Genomic DNA, 13338 nt, shown 5'->3' on the forward strand with positions numbered 1-13338 from the left:
TTAACCGAGCACATCCAACTGATTCCTAGCTCTCATCATCATCATCATCATCAATAAGCAAGTTCCTCAGACAAGCCAATTAGGAGTGCTCATAAAAAGTGTTTAATACTAAAAAAATAAATCAGAAAAGAACTATTTGCATTAAAGTTGGATCTAAAATTAAATAAGTAAAGTCTTTTTCTTTTTTATTTCTTTTTTCTAAGAGAATTTATATGATTATAGGTAGTCATTTCCTGGGTGAACAGTTGACCCATGTGGATGTTACTGGGAGGATTTCTTACATTTTACATTGGCAGTCACAGTGTAACTGCTGCTTCAGATGTTTGCCTTGACCAACAGAAGCTTCAGGGACGCACTTACTTATTGTGGGGAACAAAATCCCCTTTTTTTCTGGGAGAGCATATATTTGGGTGTCTGGAGTCACTAACAACTCAAAATATCTGAATCTGACACAACTTTGGCATTCATGTTTGGGCCCCAATATTTGAAAATCTGTCATTCAATGAGATTTTCAGGAATAAACTTAGATCATTTTAAAAACTTCCAAGGTTGCTCCTGCTTTTTGCTTTGCTATCAGCATCAAATCTCATTCTTAGGTATATAGTTACCTGCAATGATGAAAAAACTTATAAAGCTTATAATGTTCAACCAGCATGTTCTTTATTGTTGTATATCCTGGCAAGAAAAACTGAGCAGTACGAATGACAAGAATAATGTCTCTGTCAACTTCAAAAGAAGAAAAGTGAAGTTTGGTCCGTTTTGAAAATGAACCAAAATCTGCAGCAATGATCCACACGCATCACATGCAGTTACAAAGTTTTATTTCTATTCTAAATATTTCAATAATTAGTCCAAATTCTCTTTTCAAATCGTCCGTCCAGATATGACTTTGAGGAGCTGCAGTGGAGGAATCTTAAGCTGCCGTAAAGAGAGAGCTGCATGTGAAAGCCGGTGGGAAGTTTCCCTGCTTCAAACAGAGAAGTACGGGGAGGATCTGAACGTATTTCACAGGCTGCTGTAGGTTAAAGCTGAAGCTCCTCAGTGGGACTGAGCACAGTGAGGATTTCATCACAACCAGTGTGATGATGAACATCCTTTGTGTTGCACTACTAATCTTCTCCAGTAAGAACATTTCCTTTCAGTGCTTTCAACAAACCTTTTCACACTTATTAGTTATGATGACCTGTTGTTTATTTACTCGTCTTTTTCTTCTTTTTCAGATTTCTCCCTCTGTGTAAAGATCCACCAGCTGCCCTTTGCAGTCAGCAGAGAAAGCGACAGCGCTGTGACTTTTCAGTGTGAACAAGATGATGATCAGTATTACTACATGTACTGGTACAGACAAAGGAGCGGGAGACTGGAGCTGCTAACATACTCTCTTGGCAAAGACTCATGGGATGTTGAAGCACCTTTCAACAAATCCAAGTACACCGTGTCCAGACCTGCATTGCTGAGTTCCACTCTGCAGATACACCCTCCTGAGGTTGGAGACTCCGCTGTGTTTTACTGTGCCTCCAGTAGAGCACAGTGCTTCAAAGAGCCTCTGCAGCTAAACAACAACCTCAGGAGAAAGCAAAGAAGAAGAAATGAGGAGAAGAAGTGCTCTGTGCAGGATTATGTTGACATAAGAAACATGTTGGCTACTAACTTTAGTGATGTTAAAACACACACCATGATATAACTCCATGTAGAAGAGCACATTCATTAAAAGCAGGAGAGCTGTCTCTCCATGGTTTGGTGTGGTTTCTGAAAGCCCATAAAGCTGATGTGTTCAGATAAAAGAGCAGGTGTTAATGGGTTAGGTTTCTGCATCCCATGTGACATTACTGCTCTGCACAGTGTTTCATTTTTGTCACTAAATAAAATCTGCAGCTTCATGAATAATTTGATTCTCTGTGCAGCCCGACAAGGTAAAAGTGGATCAACTGTAAGAAGTTATCATACGCTGACCTCTACAGGATCACACTGGGTACTGTTGGTGAAAGGAAAATAATGTCAGCATGCAAAAAGGAGGAACCATGTAGATCAAATCTGCTAAATGTTCTGAAGATAAATAAATAATGTCGTGTTTAATGAGCTCACAGCAGAGTTACTTTACTTCAGTAACAGTTAAGGGACATAAACTTTTATCATTATTGTACGGTTAAACTTTAGCTTCAGATATTCTTCCAACTCACAGATTATTTCATGAGATACAAACTCATTTTCAATATTGATCAAAGCTTTATTGTAGTAAAGCTGTACTTTTAGTCAGTTTTTATGAAAAACTAAAACCATTCAACTTTGGTGACCTGTCAGGTTCTTCAATTAGAGAAAATATGAACTTTGACATGAGCACATATTAGTTATTAATGGATTCAGCACAAAGTGAAGAAATTATGCACAGTGGCAACACTGTTAAATGTAATAGCACATTTCATTTCAGTTTATTCATATAGCGCCAAATCATAACAATGTCATCTCAAAGGAACGTCAAAGATTCAGTCCAACTGAAGCCAGTTAGAATACAATTCATTCTAATATTATGGGAATCATATCAAATCTGGGAAGAACTGGGATTGGACCTATGTGCACCTAAACAAAGGGTGTAAAGACAAAAACAGTCCAATGTTAGCTGAAGTTTGACAGCAGAATAAGAAAAGAAAAATGTGTGTTTCCTCATCACTGTCAAAGAGAGGCTACCTTACATTTTACACTTTGTCATTTAGCCAGAAAGAAAGGCAAGATTTTTACTCAGGACAGCATTTTCTGCTTTAAATTTAGAAAGATTTATACATCTGACTGACAGAGGCCTTTAAAAGACCATCTACAGTTTCTGTCACATGTGTGAGCGACTGTCCCACCCTGACAACTGATTGGATGAAGAGCTGTGACCAGCAGAGATGTCACTTCCTCTGAGCAGCTAAACAAACAGCAACAAAAAGCAGCTTCCCTTTCCCTTCCTCTGTTCTCTCTTCTTTTCTTAGCTGTCACAGAAATAGCAGCAGTCAGGTTGGAGCGCGTTCAGACATCAGTCGGCCCGACCTGCACAGCTGCTCTGACACACACACCTACACACACACAGATGGAGGCTGAGATAAGGAGAAGCTGGGTGGGGGAGGCAGAGAGGAGAGAGCCGAAGAGACACAAGGTTTTTGTATGATGCTTTTTCACCGTGGGGGACAGGGGGCACGGTGATACAATCCCATAGAGCCGCCGTACAAAAACCTCCTTCCATTAACTTCCATTGTGTAGACGGCTACATGCAACTTAGGAGGCTTAACAGAGCAGAAACATGGTTCATCTGAAGGTGCGTAGGATGGTGGAACAGTTGGCCATTGATTAGTCACTTTAGATGGAGATATTTGATCAGAAGGAAGTTTTTGAAGATCTTGCAGTTCATATGTGGAACATTTGGAAGTTTGCTTTGCTCATCTTGACAAAGACAAAACAAATGTTGACATGATGAATAGGGCTGGGTAAAAAAATCGATTAAATCGATTTTGGATCGATTTCATTTAAAATTTGCATAATCGATTTGTAGGGCATGAGATTGATTTTTTTTTTTTTTTTTTTTTTTTTTTTTTTTTTAATTTTTTTTTTTTTTTTTTTTCATGAATGATTTTTTTTCATGAAGTTACTGGTTCCAATCCACACGGCTACGGTAAGAACCATGTGTTCCCCAGTCCAAGCAGTCATCAACCCACTAATTCTGGGCACCTGTAATTATACCTAGAACTAAGTTAGCTACCATAAAAGAAGTGCTCCCCCAAGTGGCTAAATCTAAAACTACACTAAAACCTACCTATAGGTGAGACTAAAATGGCTCCTACAAATGTATTTAATTAAGTAGGCTGTCACGTTGAATATAGTGTAAAATCTTGCTAATACTTCTTTCCACTGGGTGGCTTCAGGTGTTACTAATATAATGTAACAATCTGTTAACACTGTCAAGCCACAGCCCTTTGAAATATTGATGTCAAAATGCAACATTTTGAGGTTAAATCCTGGCGCCAAGAGAAGCAGATGGAACCGATTCGGATCGAATCGAATCGAATCGAATCGAATCGTGATTAATCGATTTAAAGCCCTAAGAATCGAAATCGAATCGATCCAGGAACTTGGCGGTGATACCCAGCCCTAATGATGAAGTTCAGCCTGAATGTTTAAACCCTCTTTATCCTCTGGATTATCAGAGTGTGTCTGAACAGGAGGATTCTGGACAGTTTGGGGACTTTTTGCTGGAAGAGACTTTCAGTGTGACACTGGAGCAGAAGCTTACTTTGGAAAAGGAACAAAACTCACTGTTTTGGGTAAGTTGGAGCTCTTACAAGTTATGTTCACTGTATTAGACTTAAACTGGTGGAAATGTTGGAATGAAAGGGAAGGAAAAAGCTGTTGTGTTAAAAGAATCTGCATTATTGAGCTGAACTCAGAGCACTGTGACCAACACTGATCCTGCTTACTTTGGCCAAGGAACCAAACTGACGGTTTTAGGTAAATATTTCACTTTAATACTGTGTTTTGATGGATTACACTTTGGTTAGTTAGCCTTAGTATAAACAGAAGCATCAGTAAAGACTTTTCAGAGATAAATCAGGGAGAGAAAGAGGTTCTTGCTCAGTATTGCTGCACTGTGACAACAACAACGAAGCTTACTTTGGAAAAGGAACAAAACTCACTGTTTTAGGTGAGTGAAGGACGATTCAAACAAAACTAATGAAACAAGATCTTAAACTGAATCAGTGCAGAAACAGCCATCACATCCATTGGTATCTATAGTTTGAGCCCAGCTCAGGGCTTTTTGATATTAAGCTGCAGCTCTGTGCCAACTATGAAGCTTATTTCGGACAGGGAACAAAACTGACTGTTCTGGGTAAGTAAGACATCTGAAAGTCTTCTCATGAACTCACATGTAATAAATAAGTTACAGCAGCTGGTTTGAAGAGGAGAAAACCACCAAAGTTGCAAAAAGCAGACTGTAATGAAACAAATGTTGGTCCTAGATTTAGAAAATTGTCAAATGACAATGATGGTCCAAATGAAAACCACTAAAAGGCAGCCGAAACGCAAAGAAGCAAAGTAAAAGCAGCATCTTGGGCTGTTTTCAGCACAGATCATGTGCACTGTGACTCTGGTGGTTATGAAGCTTTCTTCGGTGCAGGAACAAAGTTGACTGTTTTAGGTAAGAAACCGAATCCAGTTAAAATCAGAACTGCTTTTAGGAATGTTTTGTAAATATATAAGCCTTCAATCAAGAATATTGAAGGTGCTGCTCAATGCTTTTTGCCCTGATGCCTAAACTCTGTCTTAGCACAAAGCAGTTCTTTGTGAGCTAAAACAAAGATTAACACACTGCAGATTCAGATGTTTTCAGCTCTTGTAAATACAGGACGCAGCTGACTGTTTTAAGTGAAAGTTGGATTTATTACTAAACTAAACAGGAGATGAAGAAAAGCAGCATCTTGGCCTTGGGATGTTTTCAGCACAGATCATGTTCACTGTGACTCTGGTGTTAATGAAGCTTTCTTCGGTGCAGGAACAAAGTTGACTGTTTTAGGTAAGATGCACGTTGTGTATTAAGTCTGTAAAAAGTGAAGTGGTAGAATGTTCTATTGAAGGGACATTTAAGCTCATTGGAGTTTCACTTCAGTGCTTTTTGTTCTGAAGCGTAGACGCTGTGTCAGTACGAAGCTTATTTCGGTCAGGGAACAAAACTGACCGTTCTTGGTAAGTAAAACCTCCAAATTTCTTATCATACAAATAACAAGACAAATAGAATATGTCAAAACCGAGCAGGTTTCTCATTGAGAGAGATGTTGTGTGGGTCATAAACAGCTTGTAAAATATGAATATAGATCAGCAGCTGGTGGATTATTTTTCATTCAGATGGAAGTTCTGTTTATTCTAAAAGCAGAAAGCAAAGAAGTAAAGTCAGATCAGCTGATGAGCTGTTTTCAGCACAGATCATGTGCACTGTGACTCTGGTGCTGCAGAGGCTTACTTTGGTGGAGGAACCAGATTAACTGTTTTAGGTAAGAAAACACTTTGACATTTATTAAATTTTCTGGAGGAACAATTCGATGCCTCTGAAACTTTGAATACATCACAACTTCTGAAGTAGATGAAGTCAAACTGGTGAGATGTGAAATGGTGAAAAAGCTGGTTTAAAGTGTCAGAGAGGCAGCAGGAAGAGTTTTTGTTCCAGTCGAGAGTCTCTGTGCTCCTACAACGAGGCTTTCTTTGGAGCTGGAACTAAACTCACTGTTTTAGGTAAGAAAACTTCCAACCAACAAACTGAGCTGAGCTCCACTCTTTGGCTCTCTGTGTGTCAGAGCTGTCAGCCACATTCACAACAGAATTAATAGACCTTTGATACGATGGCAGTCAGCAAAAATGCACATGTTTATTTGTTCAGTAAAAATGAGAGTTCTTCAGGAAAAGTGCTGCAGCTCTAAAACATTTGGCTCTACGCCCAGATTCTTCCTCTCTCAGTCAGTTCTTATCAGCTCTGTGAAACACTGTGAATTCACAGTCAGAAGCTCACTTTGGAGCTGGAACTAAACTCACCGTTTCAGGTAAGACAGAAAGATTTTCAGTATCTGCTAATGTAATGCACTGGCAGAAATAATGGAAAATCATTTATTCTGACTTAAACTGAACTTCGATCACTCTTTAAAATGGCTGCAAACTGATCAGGCTTTGTAAAAGCATGGATTTAGAACATGTTTTGTTGGGAAAAAGGTTTATGGAGTGTCTGTAAAAGAGCACAAAGACAGTCTGCAGCTCTCAGCGCTGAAACTTCAGCAGTTTTTTATGCAGCTGTTTATCAGTGTGAACAACTACGAGCCTGCTTACTTTGGCAGAGGCACCAAACTGACTGTACTGGGTAAGAAAAGGATCAAATCTCAAGCTTCTTCAGCTCTTTCTGCAACCTAAATCTGCTAAAGGATTGTCGGGTAAATAATATTTTGCTGTACTATTTTGGGATTGTTATGCTGGTATGTTGTCAGAAGAAGAAAATCTTAAAAACCTGAAAAAAAAAGAAAGATGCCTCTAAAAGTTATAAAAAGCGTTAAAGTCTGTACAGATGTGTAAATCCCTCAGTTCAGTGGAAAAAGGCAACATTTGGCTCAGGCCCCAGACTTTGTTATACTAGTTCAACTATTGTGTTGCTTAATCCATTAACTTAAAGAAGGAAGTTTGCAATGAAGACTAAAAGTGCTCACAAGATGCAACGGTGTGTCTTTGCAAAATAGCATTATTTCACTTCCTAAATAGAACTTTACAAAGAATAAATGTCTAATAAATGCTGATTGTTTGATAGGACAGAAAATATTCTGGCAGCCAGATTAAATAGGAGGTAGGGGTCAGCTTTTCTATGTGAGTCAGCAGTGTGCTCTGGCAGCTGCTTGTGGAGAAGGAACCAAGCGAACAGTTCTGGGTCAGATCATTACAGTAATTAACTCAAAGAAACATTTCTATGATGAAAACAACTGATGTTCACTGGTTCTAACATACAGAAGGGTTATGAGCACACTGGCTTCTCGTCTCTAGCTATAAAACTGCTTTGTCGGCTTGAAGCTTTTAACAATGCAGCTCTGACTGGAATCTGAATGAATTCTTTTCTCTGACTTTCAGAATCAGGACATAGTGTCACACCCCCATCAGTGAAAGTTCTTCCACCTTCACACAAAGAGTGCAGAAACAAAAAAGACCAGAAAAGGAAGAAGACCCTGGTCTGTGTGGCCACTGGTTTCTACCCAGACCATGTCAACGTGTCCTGGACAGTCAGTGGAGTTGGACAAAATGAAGGTGTGGCGACGGACAGCGCCGCCGTGCGAGAAGGAAAGTTCTACAGAATCACCAGCAGGCTGAGGGTCCCTGCTGATGTCTGGTTTCAACCTGACAATCAATTCACCTGCAACGTCCACTTCTTCAATGGAACACACACCAATGAACATTCTGATTCAATTAATGGTGAAACAGGTATGATACCTACAGGTATGAGCTAATCTGAATCTTTATGCCATGAGAAAATATCTCTCATTGACTGAATTGGTTTTATTCTTCATCAGGTGGTTCAGATGAAGGCATGTCAAGAGGTAAATGTTTTCCTTTGTCCACTGAGTGCGATGTTAACAGTTTAAACTGTTTGCTGCACTGATCATCAGTCTCCACTAACTGATGTTTCCTCTTTGACCTCCCTGCAGAGAAATATCTGAGGGTCACACAGAGCGCCAAACTCTCCTACGGTGTTTTTATGGTGAAGAGCTGCATCTACGGAGCCTTTGTTAGCTTTTTGGTGTGGAAGCTTCAGGTTGGTTAAACATGAACCGCAGCTTACATCAGTTATCCAGCTTACACCCTGCTTATTTTAGCATTCACTGTCTTCTACATAAAACCTGCTTTGAGATTAAAGGACTTAAATGTGTGAATGAATGAAATCTGATGACTGAAAGGACGATATGTCTCGTCTTTGTGTTGCAGAGTTCAGCAGGAAAACAGAAGAAGTGAAAACTGAACTGAGGCCTGGATCTACACTCAGCAGGAGATGGATTATTCTGCTGTCTGTAAATCAAATCTGTACAACACAGAACACACTGTTAGTGTGTTGCTGTGGCTTTGCATTCATGTGAGAGTTGCTCAAATCCTGCTAATACAGAGGAACTATGTGCACATTCTTCTTACAGTATAAAAGCTTTTGTTTTGTGTATTTCTTCAACTATTTCCAATGAATGCTCCTTCTAAATAAACACCTGCAAGTTAATCTTTTTGACTCTGGCATCAACAGTCTATCATCCTACACTGAACATGACGTGTTCCAGAGATAGAGTCAGATATTTTTAGCTGCAGGCTTATCTGACTCTTATTCTGAGAAATCTGTTTCGTTTTCAGAACACAATATGGAAACATCTCAGCTCAGGAAAGTTCTTCATGTCGGTTTAAGTGAGTCATTAGCCAGGCTTTCCAATAAACTCACAGAAATTGGAATTTATTCTTGTTCTTCTTACTTGTGAGTAATGTTCTACCCACATGCTTTGGATCCTGAAATGTGTTTTTAACCTAATTAAAGCAGGTTCATTTAAATGTTCAACTTTTCTCTAAAAAGATAAGTTCATTTCTTTTACTGTAACATAACAACAGACGTTTAGGGTCCTCGTGTGTTTGGAGAAGAAGGTCAGAGCTGTTGTTGAAGAGGAAGATTAAGTGGGGCGTGAAAGCTGCAGAGGAGCAGAGAGCGACAGCAGAGGACAGGATGTGGTCACAGAGCAGCCTGCAGCTCCTTCTCTGTGCTGAGAAAGCACGGAGGTGAAACCTTCCACTTCACCACAACCTCCGGCTGTCTGCGTGCACCTGCATGTGTGCACCAGCACCCACCCACACACACACACACACACACACACACACACACACACACACACACACACTGCACATCTCTGAGCTAACAGTTGGAAAAACTTCCGTTTCCGTGACAACCGAAGCTAAAAAGCGAACATGTGTCTGAGTTCTATGACAAACAGCAGCTGTTTACTGAGATCTGGGGCAGGAGTTTGTTACTAAATGTTTCATGCTGATGCAGAGAACAAACATGAAATGAATTCTGTTGCAGTTTAAACACAGCTGCCCGTATTAAAGCATAAAAAAGAGACAGTTTTCTTAGCATTTCCCTCCTCAGTCATGTTCATAAATCTCACAAAATGTAGAAACCTTAGCTCAACATTTTACCAAATACTTGCCTTTAAGGTATCCCACAACACGTTATTTTGATTTTTCACGCCCTTAGTGGTACTAAAACTAGAGAGGGCATTTATTTTCTTGTTCTCCCATTTGTTTCTTTGAACAAGCATGTTTGTTGGTACTCACATTTTAACAGGAAACAGCATCTGTGAAGCTACAGCAGAAACATAGTGTGCCTCACATCATATCTCCTCCTGCAAAGCTTAATCTTTTTAAAATCTCCATTTTATGTCCAAATACCGTCACCTCGTGGGTTCATTGCAAAAGATCCTCGTTAAAACATTGTAAACATGATTATTCCTTTTCCAAATCAACAATATTTGAAGATGTAAATGACGTAAGAAATAAGCACTCTCAGATACGTTAACTCCTGCATCAGTTGGACATTTTCACGATGAGATTTTGCTTTGGACATAAACTAAGAAATGTGCACAGAAAAGCAATGTTTTAGTTTCAGTCCGTTGTATTTCAGTTCATATCACGGTCATGTGATAAAGGTTGATGTTTAATAATCTGTAAGTTTACACATCGACATGTTCAATTTCTCACGTGTGACTCCTAAACAGACGTCATTTGTCACACCTAGAATATAGATTGAATAAACCATGACTTTAAAAGACTGTAAACTTAGAAAAACGTGCCACCATTGTTTGCAGCAACCACAGCGGAGCAGTAAAGAGAACTGAAATAGCAGGCTGGAGGATGTTTGTTTGACTGATCTTTGTTTGAGCAGATGATGTTGGCTGAACTTCACAGACAGCATCAAACAGCAGATATGATGTCGCAGGTTAACACACTCCAGCAACAAGACAGAAAGAGTCCCACTCGCGTGCTCACTTTGTCATGCTGAACGACACCATGTGGTGAAAAGTGAGCATCACGTCATGTGATTCAAGTGCAGCATTTTGAACTGACAGGTTTTAATCAGCATGTCTTTACAATCAAATAAAGTCACAGACAGAATCAGCAGTGAGGCTGTGTTTCAGTGGAATTCTTTAAAAAAAACACAGAGCTATTCAGCTATTTCACATTTACAATCAATATAAAGTCAACCTGTGTTGACTTTATACGGCTTTTCAGGTTTAAAACAGTTACTCTGAGCTCACGCGAGATAATTCATGGTGAGGAAATGAAACCTTAAAGCTTAAACTCAACTATCTCTCAAACAGGTGAAGGAATCCTACATAAAACTGGTCGATCATTCCAACTGTTGTGAATCTTTAGTGAAAACTGGGACATCACAGTACCAGTCAAGGTTGCTCACAAGACAGATCTCATTACAGACACACACTGCGTTGCTGCTTTATCAGCTTTATGCCGTGCAACATGTGTGCGGTGGCCAGTGCCCCTGATCTCTGCTTGTGTTAAAGAAAAGACTTTAAGAGAGTTGAAGAGAGCCACAGTTGTTGTGATGTTTGTTGGACGGATGAAAATCGACGGAATTTTGTCAATTTTAGAAAACAGTTTGCACAAGCAGCAATCTTCACCTCATTCTCTGTCTCCATACAAGACTCGGATGTTGTTTTCTGCTGAAGTACACGTCAGCATCCTCATGTTCCCAGACTCCAGATGTCAGGGTGCCATCTGCTGGATGAACCTGCAACACATCAGTCAGAGCTGCAAACCTCTGAACCTCGCTCTCAAAATGCAAAGTCTCTGAATTAGATATATATAATTATATATAATATATATAATAACAACAACAGTGAATCACAAACGTAAGGTCACATGGCAAGCCATTTTACCATTTAAAGCCAGACTGGATATGGGTTGCAGATATCTGTCATTCAGTTTTGCCTTACACAAAAGCAATAATCAGAAAGACCTTGTTGATATCTACAATGTTAATTCTGGATCGTCAAACGTAGCTTTTAAATGTTAAAATGGCTCGCCATAAAGGTCATGGTTAAGAATTCCCAGTCCAGCATTTCAACATTGGATTGGTACAAACGAAATAAGCCAATACTGGGGGGATTTGGTAGATATCCCAGCTGCCTTCAGGGCAGGGGTTGTTAATTCATCACAGGGCTAACAGAGACAGAGGACATTTCCAGTATTTGGCATTATAACAGTGCTGTGTATTCATTCATCTGCTCAGAGCTGCAGATTCCTCTGAGAGCACAAAAAACTTCGTTCAGCTTACTGAACACCTTTGCTTTAGGAAACTGTAGCAATTTCACTTTTCAGTTTCAAGTGTTTACTCGTTCAGATAGCATTGCAGAGAAAAAATAATAAATAATAAATAAATCAAGCCTCGACAGTTACCGTTTAAAGCTGTGTATCACTGCTGAACTCAAACAAACTAGACTTTAAAGTACACGGCTGCAAAAAGGAATAGAACTTAAGAGCCCCAGCAGCGCCACATGATAAACAACACTGAAGATCCAGAACAGCTCATAAGATCACATCACACAATGCTACACCATGAATGCCATGTGGCACATCCACCTGCAGCTCAACAGAACTGGACTGCACTGATGGAGGCTGATGAAACATGGACGTCATCATCTTTTTTTTTTTTCCATCATCTTTTTTCGTCATCATCTTTAAACAAGGTCTCTTCATATTCAATTCAATTCAATTCAATTAATTTTTATTTATATAGCACTAAATACAACAAATGTCATCTCAAGGCACTTAGATAATAAAGTGCAATTCAAGCCAATTGGAATTCAATTAATTGTAATCATAATTATTCATAAAATAATCCAATTCATTCATATAGAGCCGATTCAAAAACAATTTCCGAGCTAAGGAAACCAACAGATTACACTTTTTTTTTTTTTTTTTTTTTTTTTTTTAGGTCCAATCTCCCGTCCTGAGCGTGCCTGAGGCGACTGTGGAAAGGAACGACTCCCTTTTAACACGAAGAAACCTCTGGCAGAACCAGAATCAGGAAGGGTGGCCATCCGCCTCGACCAGCTGGGGTTAGAGAAGACAGAAAGGGGGGGGGCACTGTAACACCATTCAAAGGATACCTGTTGGAACAGGGAGACACGAGTTAATGACCACAATAATGTCACATGTACATAAAGAGAGTAAAGTGAGGAAAGGTGTGACAGATGAGGCCCCCCAGCAGTCTAGGCCTATAGCAGCTTAACTATGGGATGTTTCAGGATCACCTGAGCCATCCCTAACTATAAGCTTTATCAAAAAGGAAAGTTTTAAGCCTGGTCTTAAAAGTGGAAAGGGTGTCTGCTTCCCGGACATTTACTGGCAGCTTATTCCACAAGAGAGGGGCCTGATAACTGAAGGCTCTGCCCTCCCCATTCTACTTTTAGAAACTCTGGGAACCTCAAGTAAACCTGCAGTTTGGGAACCAAGTGCTCTGTTAGGAAAATATCTTACAATGAGATCTTTAAGATATGATGGAGCTCGGTCATTAAGAGCTTTATATGTGAGGAGAAGAATCTTAAATTCTATTCTGAATTTAACAGGGAGCCAATGAAGAGAAGCTAAAACTGGAGAAATATGATCTCTCCTGTTAGTTCTCATCAAAACTCTGGCTGCAGCATTTTGGATCAACTGAAGGCTTTTCAGAGAATATGTGGGACAGCCCATTACTAAAGAATTACAGTAGTTAAATCTTGAAGTAACAAATGCATGGACTAGTTTTTC

General features: G+C 39.6%; 1 gene segment (V, D, J or C); it reads left to right on the top strand.

Annotated features, from left to right (window-relative positions):
- LOC142366817 (T-cell receptor beta-1 chain C region-like) overlaps positions 1-8749 on the top strand; it is a 39657-nt gene extending 30908 nt beyond the window's left edge. Inside the window, 5 exon segments of the C gene segment in view lie at positions 4416-4476; positions 7621-7968; positions 8058-8084; positions 8193-8299; positions 8470-8749. Coding sequence covers positions 4416-4476; positions 7621-7968; positions 8058-8084; positions 8193-8299; positions 8470-8496 — 570 coding nt within the window.
- Positions 8750-13338: the final 4589 nt, after the last annotated feature.

The sequence above is a fragment of the Odontesthes bonariensis genome, chromosome 17 (genome assembly GCF_027942865.1).
Source record: "Odontesthes bonariensis isolate fOdoBon6 chromosome 17, fOdoBon6.hap1, whole genome shotgun sequence".
Classification (NCBI taxonomy): Eukaryota; Metazoa; Chordata; class Actinopteri; order Atheriniformes; family Atherinopsidae; genus Odontesthes; species Odontesthes bonariensis.